General features: G+C 38.3%; 1 protein-coding gene across 4 annotated transcripts; it reads left to right on the top strand.

Moving 5' to 3' along the window:
* The first annotated feature begins 1,255 nt into the window (after positions 1-1,255).
* Positions 1,256-21,455, top strand: LOC132795232 (uncharacterized). Of its 4 annotated transcripts, none has more exons than XM_060805832.1 (6): positions 1,302-3,874; positions 5,189-6,445; positions 15,062-15,236; positions 18,319-18,343; positions 18,421-18,897; positions 20,447-21,455. In XM_060805832.1, exons 1-6 carry the CDS (start codon positions 1,523-1,525, stop codon positions 20,628-20,630), a joined length of 4,470 nt encoding a protein of 1,489 aa, XP_060661815.1. In that variant the 5' UTR covers positions 1,302-1,522; the 3' UTR covers positions 20,631-21,455. The 4 variants fall into 4 exon arrangements, with proteins under 4 accessions (XP_060661818.1, XP_060661816.1, XP_060661815.1 ...); XM_060805831.1 differs by having other exon boundaries at positions 1,307-3,874; positions 18,418-18,897; XM_060805835.1 differs by lacking the exons at positions 15,062-15,236; positions 20,447-21,455 and having other exon boundaries at positions 1,256-3,874; positions 18,421-18,592.
* Positions 21,456-21,586: the final 131 nt, after the last annotated feature.

Raw genomic sequence — 21,586 nt, 5'->3', positions numbered from 1 at the left:
TTTCTCATATTGTTTCATATAAATAATTTTGAAAATTAAATCAATTTTTAATTGTCAGAATATTTTGATTTCAAGTTCTATCAACAGAGAACTTTTGAGATTTCGGATTGAATTTGAATTGATTTATAAATTTTTCTTTATATGAAAAGTTGACTTCAAATTTAAAATTAATTTTAATTACTAATTTTTTCCCGTAAATAATTATAAATAGACAGTCAAAATAAGTTTAGTTCTATCAAAATACAAACCTTCTGCATTAGTTTTTCATTTATAATGAATACTCTAGAACCAATCATAGTTATTATTTGAATTGGATTATTAGAAAACAAATTATTGTTTTCTCTCTGTGTATAATACTAGCGACCAGACACCTGTGCTTTATGCTGCGTAGGTGAGAGTGAGAATCCAGCAGTAATTCCAGCAACAGCAACTGTGTTAACCAGTTTCTCGCTCTCTATCTCTCTCTCTCTCATTCTCTGTTTATCGCACTCAGTTGTTGTTGTCTCAAGGGTCTCCGCACCGTTGCGCAATGTCGGAGCATTTAATTTGAGTGACGCTCGGGCACGCCCCTGGCCGGGACTAAGCGACCTACGTTGCTGAAGGGGTATTTTGTGGAGTGGAGTGGTGTGGAGAGGGGGCGAGTGCGAGGGCAGGGTCATCATCTCGACATGCTTTGTTGGCCGCTGGCCGCAGCTTGGTCGCTATTCTGACTCATCGGCTTTGCCTTCAAAGCAAAAACACTAAAACAAACACAATGCATGTAAAGTATTTAGTAAAGCAAACTTGAAAAGTCTCCAGAAGCGTCAAAGGCAACAGTTGGCATTAACCTTTACTCACTTGCAAGGGGTCAAATGCAACCACATTGAAAACTGTAAATTCACCCAAGCAACTGTTTATCAGTTATTGCTTTTTGCTATTCGATTTCACTAGATTATTTTGATAGTTTGTCAATAGACGTATAACGTTTTTGTTTTTGTTCTATGCCGTCGGCATTATCTTTATTGTAAAATGCATGTAAACAATTGAGCAATTGATAACGAAAAGTGTGAGCTGGCGACAACATAAGGGTTAAGCGCGGAGAGCAAAAGGCAGAAAAAGAGTCAGAGCGCAGCCAAGTGCAGAGTGCAGCAGTGTGCGTGCGTGCGTGTGTGTGTGTGTGTGTGTGTGAGAGAACAGATAATGAGCGCGTGCGCGCATGTGTGCAAGGGTGAGCGCGAGAGTAAGAGCGGCTGAGAGTGAGAGTGGGAGAGAGCAGGGCGAACATTTGACAGTTGACTCGCATCAATTAAAAGCGCATAATAGATAACGAAAATAAGAAGAAGAAGAAGCAGTAGCAGAAGCACAGTCTTCTTCTTGTTGTTGTTGTTCTCGTGTGTCTTTGATTCTGTTGAAAATGGTATAATAAATGATGACGCAGCAACATAATAATAACAAACAGTGCGATAAACGCGTGTGATAGGCAAACAGAAAGAGAGAGATAGAGAAGTGAATTGAAAATAAATAAGTGAAAACAGGCAAAGAAATGCCGCAGCAAGTGGAAATGAGAAGCAGCCAAATCAGCGACAACAACAACAAACAGCACGTTTCCAATCAGAATGAGGCGACGCAGCACCAGCAGCAACAACAACAACAGCAGCAGCGACACAAGCGCAGTCGCCAGCAGCAGCAACAACAACAACACATTTATGAGAATCTGCCAGTGTCGACGACGTCGCAGCAGCTGCGCAAATACTTTCGCCGCGAGGCGATCTATGAGAATGTGTGTCGCGGCTGCGGCTACGGTGTCTTTGCCGCCCAAGGTCGCTATTGTCATTTCTGCCAGTGCATTGTTAGCGGCAGCGTTGTGGCAGCGCTGCAGCAGAGCAGCAACAACAGCGGTGATGGTGAATGCAACATTTATGAAAACATTTGCGAGCTGTGCCGCGGCATTTACAGCGATAACGAGCAATGCGATTGCAAAGCGACAACAACTGCCACGCCCACCTTAAATGATACGCCCCAATTGCAAGAGACGGCGACAGCGACGCCAACTGCGACTGCGACTGCGACTGCGACACCTGCTGCCAAGACGGGCAAATCGCGCACGCTGCTCGGCTACTCAAAGTCAAGCGCAGCGACTCTGACGCGTCTCTTTGGCTCGCTGAAGCAGCTGAATCGCTCCAGTTCGCTGCAGCGACGTCTCTTCCAGCAGAAGGGCGGCACCAACACAAAGGGAGGGGGTGCTGCGGGGGGTGGCGGTGGTTCGTTGGAGATCATACACAATGTGGATGAAGTGTTTCGCACGCAGGAGACGTTCGATATGCAGCGTATTTGTGAGCTGAAGCAGCAGCAGCTGCAGTGCAGTCGCAGTCGCAGCGAGCAGCACATTTACGGCAGACTGAGAGCAGAGCGTGAACCGGAACAGCAAAAGGAACTGCAGAAGGAACTCAAAACGGAACTGCGAAACGAGCTGCAAACGGAACTGGAACCAGAATCCCAAAACGAACTCGAGCCGGAGTTGGAACCAGCGAAGGAGACGGAGACGGAGACGAAAAAGACGCATAAGAAGCCGCGCATTTCGGCACTGCGATTGCTGCAGCCAACTGCGTCGCCGACTGCAGCAGCGACTGCGCCGCCCGCACTCTATTTGAATGACAGCGTTTGCCAGTGGATGCAGTCGCTGCGACGCGAGCTGCACTGCTATGAGGATGTGTTGGGAGGCGTTGGCTGTCAACAGCCCAAGAGCGTACCGCCTGCCTACGAGCGAGAGCGGGACAGAGAGAGGGATAGAGAATTGGAACCGGAGCTGGTGACGTTGCGACGCAGCGAGCAGGCAGCAGCAACAACAACAACGAATACAACAACAACAACAGCGCAGTCGACGCAGTTGCGTTTGGTGAACGATTTCAAGCGCAAGCTGCTGGCAAAGCGCGAACAGCAACAGCAGCAGCAGCAGCAGCAGCAATTGGAAATCCAATTAGACTTGCCACAATGGGATGCGCGACGTCGCTGTGGCATCAATGAGCGACACGATGCGGCCTTTGTTACTGAATTTCTCAGCGGACTCGCAGCGGACACGGCAGCGCAGTCAACGTCATTGGAATTAAAAGTGACAGCTGCGCAGTCGCCGCTGTCAACGACGCCGCTGTCAACGACGCTGTTGCTCGCCTGTCATGTTTCGCTTGAGCAGCTGTGGCTGAGCGCTGCACTCGCTGCCAGCCTCAATCGCAGCGTCATTTGCTTCTTTGGCTATGACAAATGCTTGGCGGCCTTTTTGCATGGCCGTCAGCGTCGACAGCGGCTGCGACTGCGCAGTAGCGAGCAGTTCAACATTGAGCGCTGGCTGCGTCATTGCTATCGGCAGCTCAACGAGAGCACGAACACGAACACGAGCACAGACACGAACACGACCACGATCGTACATGGGAGAAACAACAATAACAACAACAGAAGCAGCAGTGAACAGTCTGAGCGTGAGTCAGCGACGGCGCAGCGACGAAGACAGCGACAGCGACAGCGACAGAGACGTCTATTGGGGCCGTCGTCAATGGAGCCGGCAGCAGTTGTGCCAGCGACGCCAGCGAGTGACGACGTTGCGCTCGCATCGCGTGTCGATAGCGATAACGAGCAAAGCGAGAGCGAGAACGTAAACGTGAACGAGAGCGTAAGAGAGAGCGAGACAAAGGCGCGATCAAAGTGCGGTAGCAGCAGCAGCGACAGAGACAGCGTCGAAGTCGAAGTCGACAGCGCTTTGATGGCGGCGCCCAAACAAAGCGGCGACGCTGAGCGACGCGCCAGCTGCGATGACAGTGAAAATAACAATAACAATGCCAACAGCAGCAGCAGCAACAACAATATTGAGCAGCAGCAACAACAATTACAACAACAGACACAGGTCAATATCCATTGCGAAGCAAATAGACTTTCAATAATTGAAAAACAAATTAATTATCAACAACAATTTGGACGCACTGCAAATCAACAAACAAAATACAGCAACGAGAGTTCATTAAGTGCAAGAGTGAGAGCGAGATAGAAAGAGAAAGAAAGAGCGCTAGTTACAAAACGAAGCGAAACGAAACCGAAACTGAACCAATTTGCCAAAACAAAATGTTTCGTTATTGTTTTTTTGTGCAGTGAGTGCAAAAGCAAAGTGATAAACAATAAAGAGCAAAGAGTCAAATAAAAAGAATACTTCGACTTACAAAAAGTGAACAGTGAGATTTGAATGCAAATTGTGTGAAAACGCTTTGCGACGAGTGAACGTGCTCAGACATGCATATAACGATTAGATCTATTTACAATCCATTCTGGTATACGTAATACTCATACGTAACGACATATTACGTATACGCTTATAAATTGTTTATCCATGTTAATGAACAATGAACAAATCGTTGTGTAACGTCTGAGTGTTTAGAATTCTTGATATCGCCCTTCTTTCGACGAGCAACGAGTTGAGTAACGAGTCAATATGAAAGCGCAATTACATATTTAAATATAAATTCAAGTTACGATTTTGCAAAGTGTTAACTTTAAAAGTGTTTGAAAAAAAAAAAATAGTAATTGTTAAAACATTAAAATGAGTAACGAGTTCTCTAAAAAAAGTAAATAATTTCACTTAAACGATTTAATCTAAAAAGAAGAATATGAATAATCTGTAATATGCTGAGTAATGAGTTGATATTAAGCATTCTAAAATTCTTACAAAGCTTCAGAAAGTTACAATTCTTAATCTATCCTTTTCCTTTGATAAGTATTAGCACGTGATCGAAATAAAAAAAGAAAATGTGAAATGCAGAACAATTTTAATTGAATGATTCAGTAATTGCTGAGTAACGAGTCGTTATCAAGCGTAATGAAATGTTTACGAATCTTGCACGATTTCCCTTTAAATGTATTTCAAATAAAAACTAATAACAACTTTTGAACAATTCGATAAAGTGCAAATTGAATGCATAAACAGTTTTATATTATAGTTAATAGTTTTTTTTTCTGCGATTTCGCTATAAGGCGATTTAAAGTGATTTTGCACTCGCTTAAGCGCAATTAACTCATTAAATCTAGAGAAATCGTTGCAGCTCAATAAGAAAATAAAAAAAATTTGCTTTGAATCGAATGTAACATTTGCAGTGCGTCCAAAAGGAGTTGAGTGTGTTTCTTGTCGGGCGAATGCATCAAAGTTCATTTATTTGTTGGGTTCTTATAGAAATGTGCAGTGATTAAAGTTCGTCGACCGGCGCCTCAGGTGCCGCAACGTAATCCCAGCACGGCGCTCAGCAAACCACGAACTGAGAATAACAATAACAACGAGACAATTATGGAGAAGGAGGTGGAGGAGAAAGTCAAGGCAGAGATGGAGACGAAGGCGAAGGCGAAGGCGAAGGTGGAACAAGAGGAAGAGGATGAGGAATCGATTTATCAGACCATCTGGCAGTATAAAACCTTGGAGCCAAGCAACAACAGCACAGTTGATGATGATGATGATGATGATGATGAAGACTTTGAGATCATCACAGCCACCGAAACGGTCAGCGATGATGACGCAGATGTCGATGGAGATCGAGATGAGGCAGACGCAGAGGCAGAGACGTTGGCTTTGCAGGCGGCAGCAGCATTTGCAGCCGGGGCACGTCACAAGCTGACTAAGCAGGCGACAGCGACAGCGACAACGACAACGATGGCGACAACAACGACGGCGTCGGCGTCGCCAGCAACGTCGCCGCTGCCGTCACCGACGGCGTCAATGGATCACGGCGCCTGGGAGACGGATGATGAATTCATGTTCGAGAAGGCGAGCGAGCGTCAGCAGCAGCAGCAGCAGCAGCAGCAGCAAAGTGAAGAGGCAACAGCAGCGACGGGACAAGCGGGAGACGAGACGCTGAGTGTGGGCAGCACGGTGACCAACAGCACAGCGACTCTTGGCTCGATAAGCAGCGCCGGCGGCAGCAGCATTGATAGCAGCAACAGCAGCGGCAGCGGCGGCAGCAGAGAGCAGAGCGAAAATGCCACAAATGCCACGCTGCTGACGCATCCGATGCTGCGCAACATTTGCATCTTTTATAGTCTGACGGAGCCGCAGAAATATAGCGCCATCTTCTATGAGTATCAACGCTCGCAGATTCATCAGCGTTTCATGACGCGCATTCGACGTCCAGCGCCGCCGCTGCCAACATCGACGTCCAAGTCAACAACAACAATTGGAATCCCGCCCAGCAATGATGACAGCGGCTGCAGCTGCGAAGCCGATACCGATGATCTGCCCGAATCGATACCACGCCCCCTCAAGGAGGATTGGGCGCTGGCAGTTCTCGCCGCCTCGGCGAGTAGCAAACGCGGCGTCGCGCCACGCGCCGGCCGCAAGCTTCGAGTCCGCTCCAGCGGCCGCTTGCTGATACCCACCTCGGTGCTGGCGTGGCGCGAGCAACTGCAGGATGTCAACTGCTGTGAGGATGAGGAGGACATGGTAAGTGGCGCGCACTTTTTCCAAGCACGATTCCCACCGGGCTGGGAGATAGAGTTGTCTATCCATCCGGCTGTCTGTCTGTCCGCGAGTTTAAAGACCCGATTTTCGCGCAGTTTTCAAGTTATCCGTTTGAAACTGGCTACAGATGTTACTGTGTAATATAACTACTATATATTTCAATATTAGTCAAATCAGTTCAATATTAACTGTATTTGTCTTAGCATCAATCGGTGGAAAGTTGAGTTTTTACTGTGAACAACTTCAGATATACTTGGAGGAATTACTTTGAATAAGTTCGTATTATAGATATTATATATATTAATATTTGACAAGTCTGTTGAATGTTTACTATAACTGTGCGATAGAGTTGTCTATCCATCCGGCTGTCTGTCCGTCTGCGAGTTTAAAGGCACGTTGCTCACGCAGTTTTCAAGTTATCCACATGAAACTGACTACAGCTGTTGCTATGTAATATAACTACTATAAATTTCAATATTAGATAAATCAGTTCAATATTAACTGTATTTCTCATAGCAACAATCGGTGGCAAGTTGAGTTTTTACTGTGAACAACTTTAGATATATCAAGAGGAGGCTTTTTGAATACTATATATACTGATATTAGAAAATTAGCAACGGTGTCAAATCACTTTTTTAAGGTGAACAACATCAAGTAATTCAACGAATCGAATGGCTTTAAGCGGTCATTAGAAAAATGTTTGTTGAAGTCGTTATAGATATACAAGATATATACTTGAATATTTGAATTGAATATTCAAATCAGAACATTAATTGCTATAGCTACAATTGCTGGAAAGTCGTGTTTTAGTCGATATTTAAACTCGACCAGTTTGATGTCAAAATTTGTCATAGAAAAGAGTAATTTGCCTAAGTTAAGAGTATTCAAAGTTCGTTGTGCCTTGGTGGCGAGCATTGCTTTCTCGCTAGCTCATTACAATGGGAACTGCAATTGCATTGTTTTTTGCTGTGTGACCCCATCAATTAAACGCTGCAAATTGCAATTGTCTCTCGCTCTCTATGTGAGTGTTTCGAGTGCATAAGTGAGTGTTCGAGTGTTCGAGTGTGCGAGTGTAACGGTTGATTCGATCGCTTGTTTTGTTTGGTTGTTTGTTTGTTTTGTTTGCTTTGGCGTTGCCTTTGCTTTAGCCTCAACTCTCGACGCTGATGCGAAATACTTGGGCTCCCCTTCTGGGCTGGTACTTTGCAATACAGTTTTGGCGTTGGCATAAAATTTTACACACATCACACAATTGCCGAGAGGGTGAGCTGGAGGGGGGAGGGGCAGTTGTTTATTTCCAAGAACTGAAAATGCAAATAAATTATTTAAACTGCACTATTTATGCCAAATTGAGCCTCTGAGCGACAGCTGCTCACAACTTTTTGTAATTTATAAGTAACAATTATTTTTGTGCTAGAAATTATAAGAAAAAAAATCAGACTAACTGCAAGTCTTTTCATGTTTCTTACAGAAAGTTAAGCATTTTAATATATAGATTTGCAACTTGTTAAATGATTTCATTTACATTAAATGAGCTTGAATTATTGACTAATTGTTGTCAGCAATAAAGAATAAAGAAATTTCTTTTCTATATAGTCAAAGCCTTGTTCTCAGTTTTTTTTTGTATTTTATTCTCTATGACATCTCTTTTGACATCTAATATTATATCGATATACCAAATATAGCCTTCGGTATATCTTAGCATTTTTTGGAGGGTTGACTTGGTAGTTATTTAATTTCAAAATAGACTCAATTTCTTGGTCATTATTCTCAGCTTATTAATATAACTTGTACACTATGGTATATTTTGAGTGTAATAGTATATCGATATACCAAGTATACTCTTCAGTGTATTTTAGTGTGCTGTGGTAAATTATCTTGGTATTTATTTAATTTCGAAAATAAACTTTATAGTATGTTTTAAATGCAACAGTATACCGATCTATCAAATATAGCACTCGGTATATTTTAGTATTTTTTCGTAAATTATTTTTGTGTTCAATTAAACTCTTAATACTCTATTTCTTGGTCATTATTAATTCAGCTCATTTATCTATTTTGTACTTTTTGGTATATCTTTAATTAAATAGCATAGCAATATAGCAAATATACCCTCGGTATATTTTAGTATATTTCGTATTTGATGTATTTTTAAAATAATAATGTTTAATCGCTCTTGTTTTTATTGAGCTCGACTGCAATTTTCATATTCTTACTTGCTTTATGTTCAGTCTTTTCATTAGGAAAGCAATATTCATCAATTATTCCAAGAATCTCAGGAATAGAACTCTCAGAGTTGTCATGACATGTCTTTAAAGAAAAAGCGTACATAAAATAGATTTCAAATGCAATAAATATTTATTGATGCGATATTTATGTATTTAAAACTTTGCGAAACTATTGAACTACAATTTTCATCTCGTTCTTTGGTTGGTGTTTTTTTTTCAGTACTTTTGTTGTGTAGAGTATTTCAAAGGGCGGTGTGCGCTTGTATTGTGAATTTTCGTATAGTCGTTATTTTATTGCGCTTTGTTTATATCATATGTTATTACTCTTTTTTTTTTCTTTGCGCTTGCTGTATTTTTATTTATTTGCCTCTCACGTTTTTCTCTCCCGTTGTTTTTTTTCTCAGTTGCTTAATTTTATTTTTGCTTTTGCTGTGGCTCTTGCTGTTGCTGTTGTTGGTGTTGTTGTTGTTGTGATTTCCCTTTGCATTTAGTGCATTCTGCCGCCTGCATGAGAAATTCTATGGAATTTCATTTTGAGCTGCGTCTCTCGGACCCCAAAATTGTGATTCACATTTCACATTTCGCGTTGGGGGCACAGCGACAATTATTTTTGCATACACGACGTCGACATCGACATCGACTCGTATAACATATCCAAGTTCCAAGTTCTTTGGCTTTGGCGTTGGATTTGGAATTGACTGTTTATTGTTGGGCTGTTGCCATCAGCTTTTTTTTTTTTTGGATAACCGGTTTTTTATTTTCATTTTTATTTTCATGCTGTCGTTAATAGTATAGTTCCCCTCTATCGGTTTCCCTCTTGCGGCTTGAGAGCGCATTTATCAGCATTTAATTGGTTAATCATTAGTCAAATATTTTTGTAAAATCGTCTGTTGATTTTAGGTTCTGCAGACACTTTTTACATACATAATTATTGCTGGGCCGCGTATTTTCTTCATTTCCAGCAACAACAACAACAACAAAAACGTAAACAACAAATTATCAGTTCAGTTCATTCCAGTTCAGTTCAACAGAAATTCGTAAAAATAAAATCGTAAAATCGGGGCTTGGGCTCTTCGACATACGAACATGTTGTATGTATACATAAATGTATGTATAAATAAAAGGGCCGGATATTACGAGCAGCTCTTCAAAATTGCCTCAAAACTTATCGCAAGTCAAGTCGTTATTATTATTTCGTTTTTTACGTTATTTTTTTTTTTGCTCTGTGGTCGGAAATCTTTTCTTGTCTAGAGTGATGACGATTACTTGCATAACCTAAATTAGAATCATTTCACAGAACTCAATATATAACTGTTGTTTCTACTTATCGAATTTATAGATTACTTAGTAAGAAATTAAGTGTATGTAAATCGTTGAAACAAGTGCAACTTTCAATTTGTAAAAATGGTAATTTTTTAACCACGAGTTTCGTATTATATACATTTTTTATATTTTAAGCAATTTGAGAGTTTAAGATTGCTTATTAAATTAGTCATTTTTATTGAAGTTGAAAATGATAAAAAGCCAAGAAATGGAACTTTTAATTTCTCAGATTGTATTCAAATTAAAATGAAATGATTTTCGTTGAATTCGGATGAATTTATTCAATTTTAGAGAAATAGTTTCTAAACCTTTTCTATATTATAAATTTGGGAATTTGCCAAGTTGTTGGATGGCAAATATCTTATAGTCGAGTACACTTGAGTGTAGTTTTTTTTTACTTGTTTTCTACTGAATTATGTAAAAAGGTGAAATTATACAAAATAAAAAGACGATGAACATGAATTTTCATGAAAATAGTTTGTGGTTAAAAATTATTATTAAATTTTTGTTCAGAATTTAAATTAGGGAATTCAAAGATTGTCGAAGTGATTAATAATTTATTTATATCATAGAAATAAACGGAGAAATTGTATTTATATTAAATTGAAATGTTTTCTGCTTTTTTCTATAACTGTGTTTAAATAAAATATAAATGTTTTTCTGATGAGTTGCGGGGCAAAGCTGAAATTATTCAGAATAAAGAGTTGATGACATGGAAATAGTTTGGGGTTCTATTTCCTTATATGGTATTATAAATCAGTATTTCAACAACTCAAAGATTGCTTAATGAGTTCAGAATTTTATTTATATCGGAGAAAACCACAGCTTTGAGAATTGTTTTTAGCTGAGTTGCGGAGCATAAGCTGGAATTATTCAGAATAAAAATCTGATGACAATGAATTTTCAAGGAAATAGTTTAGTAATACCTTAAATTAATCGAATAAGTATAAATTATGAATGCTATATAAATTATGTATGCATATATGTACATCGCTGTTATCGCTGCGATGAGCGTGAAAATGTATTTATAATAAATAAATAATTTAAATCACAGTCGAGTGTGCTCGAGAGCGTATTTGAATGTATAATGCGAGCTTAGAGCTTAACAAAATAAAAATAAAATTCAAGATACTTTACATATCGTGGCGTTAGTCGAGGTTGCAAGTGCCACACGAAACGTAAAGAAAAAAACCCAATTGAGCAGCGGATGTTTAAATAACTTTGCCTACGCAATGGCAAGTCAATAGCAAACTCAAACTATATAGTACACACTCGACGGTCGACGGTCGACGTTCAACGCTTGATGCTTGGCAACAATGTATTTGGCTAAGACAATCTCTTGACTGGTTGCCTGCATTGACATTGTGTCCATGAATGATGCGGGGCCAGTTTAAGAAGCGCTGAATTACTCAATGTGCAAACAAAAAGCACTTTGAGATACTTTTTTTTTGTTTTTTTTTTGCTCTTTTCGGTGAGATACTCGCAAATCACAATCAAAACAAAACAAAAGACCAACAGGTTACAAATGCCGACATTGTTTTGGTGAATCATATGGGCGAATTGCGAGCGAGCGAGTGCTAAGCGACAGCGGCCTTATGCCAACTACAACAACAACAACAACAACAACAACAACAACTACAAAACTACAAGCAAGCACAGCACATAGATACAAAGATACATAGATTCAGATACATGTATACGTTCGTGTTTGTGGTTGCGGCTTCGAGGCCGTATCAATTAAATTTTCAAAAATAAAATCAAATACATATAAAAAACAAATCAAGTTAGAATGCTGTGGATGGTCAATGCTCGACTAGCGTATACCCTGTAGGTGAATTAACTTGTTTTACTATTTTATTTTATTGCTTTGCAATTGTTTACTATTACAATTATTTGTGACTTTATTTTCACATCATAAAGTGAATCACAAAATGTACATACATCACTCTTCTATTACAGCGTATACATTATTTAATAATACAAAAAAAGAGAGAGAAAAAAATGAACAACGACAACAATTCGTGCAACGCATATAAATTTCAATTTCGTTGCTGGCAGCCAACGCAGTTCCAGATTCAGATACAGAAACAGATTCAGAGTCAGAGTCAGATTCAGATACAGATACAGATACAATGCTACAAGTATGCTAATCTGTTGGCAGCACAACTATCGTTGCGCATATTCTAAAACATGGCCAAAAAGCGCGCAATTGCAAAAACAACAACGAAAACAACTTCGACAACAACAAAGACAGCAATCACAACGCATTATTCGCGTTTTTGTTTATGCACACACTAAAAAGCAAACAAAAGAAAACATTAATAGCACTATGCCAACCAACAACAAAGATTAGGCAAAACAAAATTGATTATAATCTCGCGTATTTTAGTTTCAATTTTGCACTGATAAAACAGCGCAGGTCACATAAATATAACCTCAGATGTATTTAAATATACCGAGGGTATATACTATACTATATGTATATATGTACATTCCAAATATACATACCATAGAGTACAAAATGAGAGAGAATTGAACTCGGTTTGCTAGCGATTTGCAGAGGCAGCGGATTAGATCAACAATTGAGTTGAAATAGTAATATGCAATCCTCATTCGGAATGTCAAAAACATAGATTTTTATTTCAATAAATATTAAAATATTACACAAATGAAAAAAGGAAATATTGTTAGCATCCAAACGTTCAATTATCACAAAAGAACTAAAGAAGCTACAGTCGAGTGTGTTCGCCCCATTCACAATAAAAGTGCGGTAATATTCTTAAAATATACCAAATTATTATACCGAAAGAGTACTTAAATATATCGAAGGCTATATAGAGTGCATTTAAAATATACCATAGAATACAAAATATACCTCATTGTCGGCTTATACTAATACTAATAACCTTGTACTACATATGTTGGTAGCTAATATGTAAATTATAGTGAATTAATCTTAACAAAATATTGTATTAAACAGTTTTAGAAAAAGCTGTTAAAGTAGAAAAAGTTAAATTGGCCTGTGCTCTTTTTCATATTCTCTTTACATGTACTGTAAAGCAAATCAATTAAAAATATTGTATTTACTCTCAAGCTTAACACGAAGAGTACAGCTTTTTTGATGAACACTTTATTACAAAAATAGCAAATTTAACTTTACAGCAATCTGTGGAATTTAATATAACTGAAATAAGAGTAGTAGATTATAAGTTTGTGCCTTCAGGAGATGTATATAATAGGGAAATTCTATACACACATCTATAAATTATGTACTATATATTCTTTATCAGCGTTAGTAGTCGAAATGATATAGCCGTCAAATTTTTGTTACCCGATTTTGGGTATAGATAATTATAACTACAATTTTTATGATTCCTGAAAGTTTGGTTGGGATTAGGCAAAAGTTGTGGAAGTTATTTAAGAAATACTTTTGTATGGGCAAAAACGCCTACTTACTAGGATGCTTAGTTTCTTTGCTTGACAATCTGGTATATTTCGCACTATGTGGTATATTTTGAAAATATATATCAAAACATAGCCATTGGTATATTTAAGTATATTTATGGTATATTAATTTGGTATATTTTAGGAACAATACCGCATTGTTCTACTTTTATTCAAAATGGGAAACGAGTGTCTCAGATTCAAGCAAACTTAACTGCAGCTTTCTTGTGGTTTTCTTTCTTATAATGTAAAATATTAAATACAAAAATTTTGAAATAAAAATCTCATACTTTCTTATATTTAAAATTGTGAGTAATTGTTGAAGCAAGCAGAATATATTTTATTAAACAGTGGAAATGTTGCGCTGTATTTGGAATGTTGTTCGATCTGCCAACATCTTCTTTGGCTTGAACAAATTGAGCCCAACGTCGATGGCATCATTTGTGGAACATACTTGTTGAAATTGTATCGATGGCTGAGGGATTTGTGGCGATTACGCAATCGCAGTTATCGTTTATTTACTTTTTGTTTTCTTTTTTTTCTTTTTCGAACTGTTTCGTGACAGTTGCAGCCGAATCAAGAGTGCTGTAGATATAGACACAAACAAACATCGAGTGCACATGAAAGGCAGCTGCTTGGATTAATTCCAGGAATGCGAAAGCTACACGATAAATACGATAGATGCGATGCGATTTGATGCGATGCGTTGCAAGCTATATACAAGGGGGGTATATATACTGTACTGTATGGTATTTATAGTATATGTTTCTACTATTTGTAAATGGCTTGGAGACGGGGGAAGCTTGTTTATAGCCAAGTAACTCAAGTCGGCAGTCGTATTTACAGCTGATTTGCCGGCTACTTATATACGTTATACTCTAGACAGCTGACCAGCATTGTGTCCGCATTGTTTATGCTGCGACTGAAGAAATCGAACTATCAGATACATATGTATGTTCATATGTGTGTATACAATTAATAGTAGTTACATACATGAGACACAAGGGAGAAGGAGGGGAAGTTGCAGGGTTTTGGTTGGTCGGTGGGTGGCATGACAGAGAGCTTAGTTCTGCCTGGCGATAGAACGATAATAAATAGAAACAAATTCGTGCAATGCTCGAACACTTTTCAACATTTCGTTATCTTGGGCACATTAACCGTTTGCGTTTGGCATTGCACGCTTCGCTTTTGCTTTTCCTACAAAAATCCAATTCAATTTCTTATCAATTTTTCGTTTCGTTTCGTTTCTTTTGTTTTATATTGTGTGTGTTGGTGTTGGTGTTTGTGTTTGTGTTTCTTTTTTCGTTTTCCGGGGCAACTGCAAAAGAGATAACAAATGACGGGTAAAGGCAAATCGAAACGTAGAATAACAACGGTAAGACACAAAAAAAATAATGCAACGAAAATCGAAATATCTAGGAAAAACTTGTGAACTTCTGCTGCACGAAAATCTGCAATTAATTTGCAGTCATTGCTCAAATTGTATCTCAATCGAATACATACTGTATAACATAAAACATATTCATATCTGTGTTGGTGAATTTATTTTCAACTTTTACTCATTGCGTGTCGTACTTTTGTGCTTTTGCTTTTGCTTTTGCAGATTGTGCCAGTGAGTGATATTAGGCGTGCCCAGCAAATCGAGGAAGACAACGAGGTGCAGCAAACGCAACAGATATCGAAATCGCAACGCTTCAAGAGCGCCTCCATCGGCAATCTTGTCGATTTGCCCGGCGAGGATGACAAGAAGTCGATTAAGAATCGCATGCGCATGAAATGTGAGTACAATTTACACACAATTAATTGCAACTATCTGGCCAGGTGTGCTTTACTCTCTGCTCTGTCTAGTCTCGTATTTGTTGCTATTCTTGTTGTCGATTTTCCCCCAATGGCAATCAATGTGAAACCTCTCGCCTCCATTGAAATGAATTATTGCTTTGCCACCTGCAATTTACAATTGGCTCAAATGCAACTTTTAAAAAATGCTTCGCATCACAAATTTAAAACAACAATTTTATTTTAAGTAGTTAGCTATTATTTCAATTAAGTACTTCAAGTTGATCCGAACTTTTTTTCATTTTCCAATTCAATCTTTATATTACAAAAACTGCTGCAGTCTATGGTATATTTTAAATGTAGCACTATATTGATATACTAAATATAGCCTTCGGCACTATATGTTGCTATATTAATTTAGTATATTTTTAGAGTATTAGCATATTGTTTTAGATTTTGTGGTATATCGATATACCAAATATAACCATCGGTATATTTTAGTATTTATTGGTATATTTATTCGGTATATTTTTAGAGTCTTACCTTGGTTTTAGCTTTCTATATTGTTAAAGTTGTTAAGTTAAGTCAATGAATATAAATTTAAATGCTTTTCAAAAGCTTGGAAGTTCCTTTTTAATTAATAAAATACAATAATTTCTCAAGGCAGATTGTTGAAGTATTTTTTATTGAACGGTATTTGGAAATTAATCAAATCTTGGGACAAGTTAATCAGGATGCTTTCGTGTTTTTAGCATTTATTAAGCGTGCACTTCCTTTTTGCAGCCTGTTTATTTAACACATTTGTGTTAAATGCAAACAAATGAATTTGTCATTGTTAACACATTGCTAAAATTTGCAAATTTAATGTGGAGTTGATTAAACTTTAAACAAGTAAGAAAGTTACAGTCGAGTGTGCTCGACTGTGAGATACCCGCTACCCATTTTTAATAAAGGCAAAATATTGCGGTATCATTTTGAAAATATACCGAAAATACTTTTAAAAAAATACTAAAAATATACCAAATGATATGTTTGGTATATCAATATAGTACCGCATTCAAAATATACCATAGACGGCTCAATATACCAGATTGTCAGCCAAAGTAACTAAGACCCCTAGTAAGTAGGCGTTTTTCCCATACAAAAGTATTTCCTAAATAACTTCGACAATTTTTATCTGATCGCAACCAAATTTTCAGGAATCATAACTACTACAGTAATTATTGTATATACCAAAATTCGTAGCTCTAGCTTTAAAATTACACTTGTTATTCGATTTTTTGATTTGCGGGGCGGAAGTGGGCGTGGCAAAATTTGAAACAAACTTGATCTGCGTGCAAACATAACAAATGCTGTCGAAAAAAAATTATAGCTCTATCTCTTATAGTCTCTGAGATCCAGTGTTTCATACGGACAGACGGACAGACGGACAGACACACAGACATACAGACACACAGACACACAGACACACAGACGGACAGACGGACATGGCTAGATCGTCTCGGCTATTGATGCTGATCAAGAATATATATACTTTATAGGGTCGGAGATGCCTCCTTCTACCTGTTACATACATTTCCTGCCGGCACAAAGTTATAATACCCTTCTACCCTATGGGTAGCGGGTATAAAAAGAGTTCTTAACGATTAATTTGTTTATATAATTTATCATTGAAGATGACAATCTATAGAGCTTTGATTGATATGCTCGCATCTTGAAATATAGTTTTTAAGCATTTATGAAGCATATTGATTAGTTGTCTAAGTTTGTTGACTTGGCTATTAATTTTGTCTCGTGAAGCGAATTGAGAGTGATTTTTCTAAAGAAACGATTGCAAATATCGGTTGAAAAGTGGTTGAGATAATAGAGCGAAACCCACATGCTCTGACCACATAAAGTAGGGGCGCCCCGATGTCTGGAGATCCGACTGATGAGAATATAGAGACAGAGACAGAAAGAGATTGAGAGAGAGAGAGAGAAGAAGAGAGGGACAGAGAGAGAGGGAGAGACCTGTTTGCCAGCTACTCAATGCTGGGTGACCTTAAAAGGCTGCACACACACCTACGCACACACACACACACACACACAGACAGAGTCACACATACAGATAGTTAAGGAGGCATACTTAGAGACAGCTATGAATGGAATTGGAATTTGCAAATGTGAATTGCGAATGCGAATCTGAATTTGAATTTGTAGCCGAAAGCGAATGCGAATGCGACTGTGAATATGAATGCGATTTCGATTGGGATTTGTGGAATGGTTGTAGAAGAAGGCTTAGAAAGCTGAGCGACAGAGAGGGAAGAACAGGCCTATTGTCGTCTCTTTCAACTTGCCTGCGCCTGTTTTTAGTTAATGAAAGTCTTGCGGGTTTCACTTTTAGTGGGGGTTTTTTTTTAAGCTCACTTCATTTTAATTTTTTTGTATTTGTTTTTGGTAGTCGGAATTTTGTCGTCGAGTGTGGCAAATGATTCACGTTGTGGGGAATCTTACTAGCTGTTTGATTATAAGGCCCACGCTATTGTTGTAGCTGTCGCTGTCGCTGCTGCGGTTGCTGCTGCTGTGGTTGCTGTTGTGGTTGCTGTTGCTGCTGTGGTTTTGTTTGTTGGCAATGCAAGCGAGTCAGAGTTGTGATCAAAATTCGTATGCAAAAAGTCCCCATGACCATATTGAATGCATAGAATATAAAAACGATAAATATTTCTACAACAACTACCAACTGCAATCGACGTCGCAGTCGCAGTCGCTGTCGACGTCGACGTCGCCGTCGCTGCTGCATTTAAGTTTTGCATAGAGCGTTGGGCAAGAAAACAGTTTAGGTTCAGGTTGCTGACAGCCGAGTTGTGGGAGGCGAAACAACAACATGGACAGAAGATTGTCAGAGTGTAGGTTACCTCCTCTCCCCTCTGCCCCCTCCACTCTCTCCCCTCCACCTTAGGAGGCACATATATGTATATGTGTATATTGTATTTGACTTGTGCTAATCAGTTGACATTGTTTTGCTTTTTCATGTGCCGCCAACTCTTAATGATGACTGATGTCGCATTGACGCATGCTGACGCTGACGTTTGTTGCACGTTGCAGTTGCACCCAGCAATGTGTTTCGTATGTGAGTAAACATCTCCCCTCCTCCTCCCCCCCCCCCAACCACTGTATAGCTGACTAATCGATTGCATTTTGCAGCAGGGGCGATAAGAAATCGCGCTCACGCCGCAGCCAGGTGAACAGCCTCTGTCTAGATGAGCAGTCAAAGTATCCGCTATTTGGGGCACGTCTCAATGCCCTCGAGCTGAATATGTCCGATCATCCGTATGTGCCACGTTTCGTTGTCGATGTCTGCGCCCACATCGAGCGTCCCGATGCCATCGAACAGGATGGCCTCTATCGTGCCTCAGGCAATAAGCTGCTGGTCGATGAACTGAAGCTCAAGCTAACGCATCTCTATGATCCGCGCTGGCTCCAGACCGACGACATTCATACGCTAACCAGCCTCCACAAGCAGTTCTTTCGCGAGCTACCCGCCCCCCTGATCACACAGGAGGCCTACGAGCGTCTTGGCCGCCTCACCGACGAAGCCGCCATCGAACGCATGCGTCTCGCCTTCGATGAGATGCCCGAGCCGAATCGTTCCACGCTGCGCTTCCTCATCAAGCATTTGACCAAGTGAGTAGACTAAGGCGAAGAAAGGAAGGAAAGTGGAGAGTAAACTGAAGAGTAAAGTGGAGAGTAAAGTGGAGAGTAAAGTGGAGAGTAAACTGAAGAGTAAAGTGGAGAGTAAACTAAAGAGTAGAGTGGAGAGTAAAGTGGAGAGTAAAGTGGATAGTAAACTGAAGTGTAAGGTGGAGAGTAAAGTGGAGAGTAAAGCGAAGAGCAAAGTGGGGAGTAAAGTGATGAGTAGCGAAGAGTAAAGTGGTGGGTAAAGCGGAGAGCAGTGGAGACTAAAACGAAGAGTAAAGTGGACAATAGTGGAGAATAAGGTTGAGAGTAGTGGAGACTAAAGCGAAGGGTAGAGGAGATTAAAGCGAAGAGTAGTGGAAAGTAAAGTGGAGAGTAGTAGAGAGTAAAGTGGATAGTAAAGTGGAGATTAAAGTGGATAGTAATGTGGAGGATAAAGCGGAGAGCAGTGGAAACTAAAGCGAAGAGTAAAGTGGACAGTAGTGGAGAACAAGGTTGAGAATAGTGGAGAATAAAGCGAAGAGTAGTGGAGAATAAAGTGGATAGTAAAGTGGAGAGTAAAATGGATAGTAATGTGGAGAGTAAAATGGATTGTAGTGGAGAGTAAAGTGGAGAGTAGCATAGAGTAAAGCGAATAGAAGCAAAAAGTGAAATCGAGAGTAGTGGAGAGTAAAGTGAGGAATAGCGGAGAGTATAACGAAAAGTAGCGGAGAGTAGCAAATTGCAATAAATTGAAAATAAGTTTATAATTTTAATTATCATATTAAATATTTATAATACAGAAATATTCCAAAGTGGCTTTAGCATCGCAAAGTTCAGTTATTAGAACGATTTTGTAACAGAAATATATAAGTTTATTTGCAAATAGGATACAAATATAAATATTATTTGCGTAAATGATATTATGAAAGGAGTAATTTTAATTGAACAGCATTGAAAAATAGTTAAAACCATCAAAGCATTTCCTGTTAGTTTCTATAATCGAAAAAATTAAACTTAAATATATTCTTCTTAGTGTAAAAATATTAATCAGCTTTATTAGCTAATCCATGTTGACGTCAGACTCATTTGTATTGCTAATATGAAATGCACAATGTTTCAATCTTTAAACGAAATAGGAGCTTAGAAAATAAAACGTATTTTCTAATAATTATTGACAGTGATTAATACATTTTCCATGACAGCAATTCTTTATAATACATCGAATCATAAATTGATCTGTATCATGAAACTTGAACTATGACGATTAGAAGTACATGAAATATATACTCATAATAGATACTTTTCATTACTGCGAATATATATTTCATGTAATCATAATAGAATAAATTTTAGTTGCAAAATTAGAATTAGAACTGTGACTTAATACAAAATCATTGGAATGATTTTAAAGACATAACTCGAAAACTATATTTGAACTGTATTGAACATTCCATTTTATAGAGCAACTAGAAATTGTTCAGAGGAAATTGCTTTTCGAATATTCCATAAATGTTAAATTTCTGGAAACATTATTAATATTTCCTTTTTTTGACAGCGTTGCAGCGGCTAGTGGCTCGAATCGGATGCCTGCCTCAAATCTGGCCATTGTCTGGGGTCCATGTCTGTTGGCCGCGAATGTTATCAATTTTGATATTGGCCGCATGAATATGTTGGCCAAGATGCTTATTGAGAACTATGAACGCATCTTTCGACCCGACAACGAACGTCTCGTGTGCTAAGCAACAACAACAATATTAACAACAAACATTAATTAATTATTCCAATCGAAAACATCACACAAATACTATGTCATGAACTGAAAGAGATAAAGAGGAGCAGAGAAGAGAAAGAGCTTCGCACTTTAGAGTGCGGCTATTTATTAATAATTTTTTTGTATTTAACAATTTCCATTTCACATTTTCGAACATCTCTTTAATTTTCGTTCGTCTCTTTTGTGTATGTGCTAAGCTTAATGTTTTATTTATTGTTCAACCATGTTTATTGTAGTCGAATTGAGCAACAAAGCAAAAAACTGATTACCAAAAAGACAGTAGACCAAGTTAATGTAATAAAAAGCGCGCCATGTCGTCGACATCGCATCCCAATAATATATATACTATACTCTACTATACTATATATGTATCTGTTAGATATATTTATTAGATATATAGTTCTATACACATACGTATATGTTTTTTTTTTGTGTTGGTTAAACAATCTGACCAAATATCATACCCATACTCTAGGCATTATCCATGTTATAATGTTCAAATGCTATATATCGAAATGTATATCATAACTGTCATGTGATAAGATTTTGCCGACGTAGTGTTTTTTTTTTTTTTTTTTTTTTTTTTTTACGTAACCATAATTAGATATGTAAATATATATCTTATACTTTATATCATAAACAACTGCAGTTCAGATTGTTGAACATTGTGGAAAGTTTTGAGAACAGCAAAAGCCAAAATAACCTAAAGAATAACAAAAGCAACAGCAACCTGAGCAAAATGATTAATAAGTTTGCTATCTCAATAAATCTTTCAAGTATTTTCCAAAGACAATTCTTTAATTTACAAAAACGTTGTATTTTCTTTCAGCCGACTACAGACGAAAAAACAATATTATTCCAATTATAATCTATATCATGGAAATATTAAAATTAATTTGAAAATATAATATATTGACTATTAAC

The sequence above is a fragment of the Drosophila nasuta genome, chromosome X (genome assembly GCF_023558535.2).
Source record: "Drosophila nasuta strain 15112-1781.00 chromosome X, ASM2355853v1, whole genome shotgun sequence".
In the NCBI taxonomy this organism is placed as follows: domain Eukaryota; kingdom Metazoa; phylum Arthropoda; class Insecta; order Diptera; family Drosophilidae; genus Drosophila; species Drosophila nasuta.
This window is presented reverse-complemented; position numbering and strand designations above follow the sequence as displayed.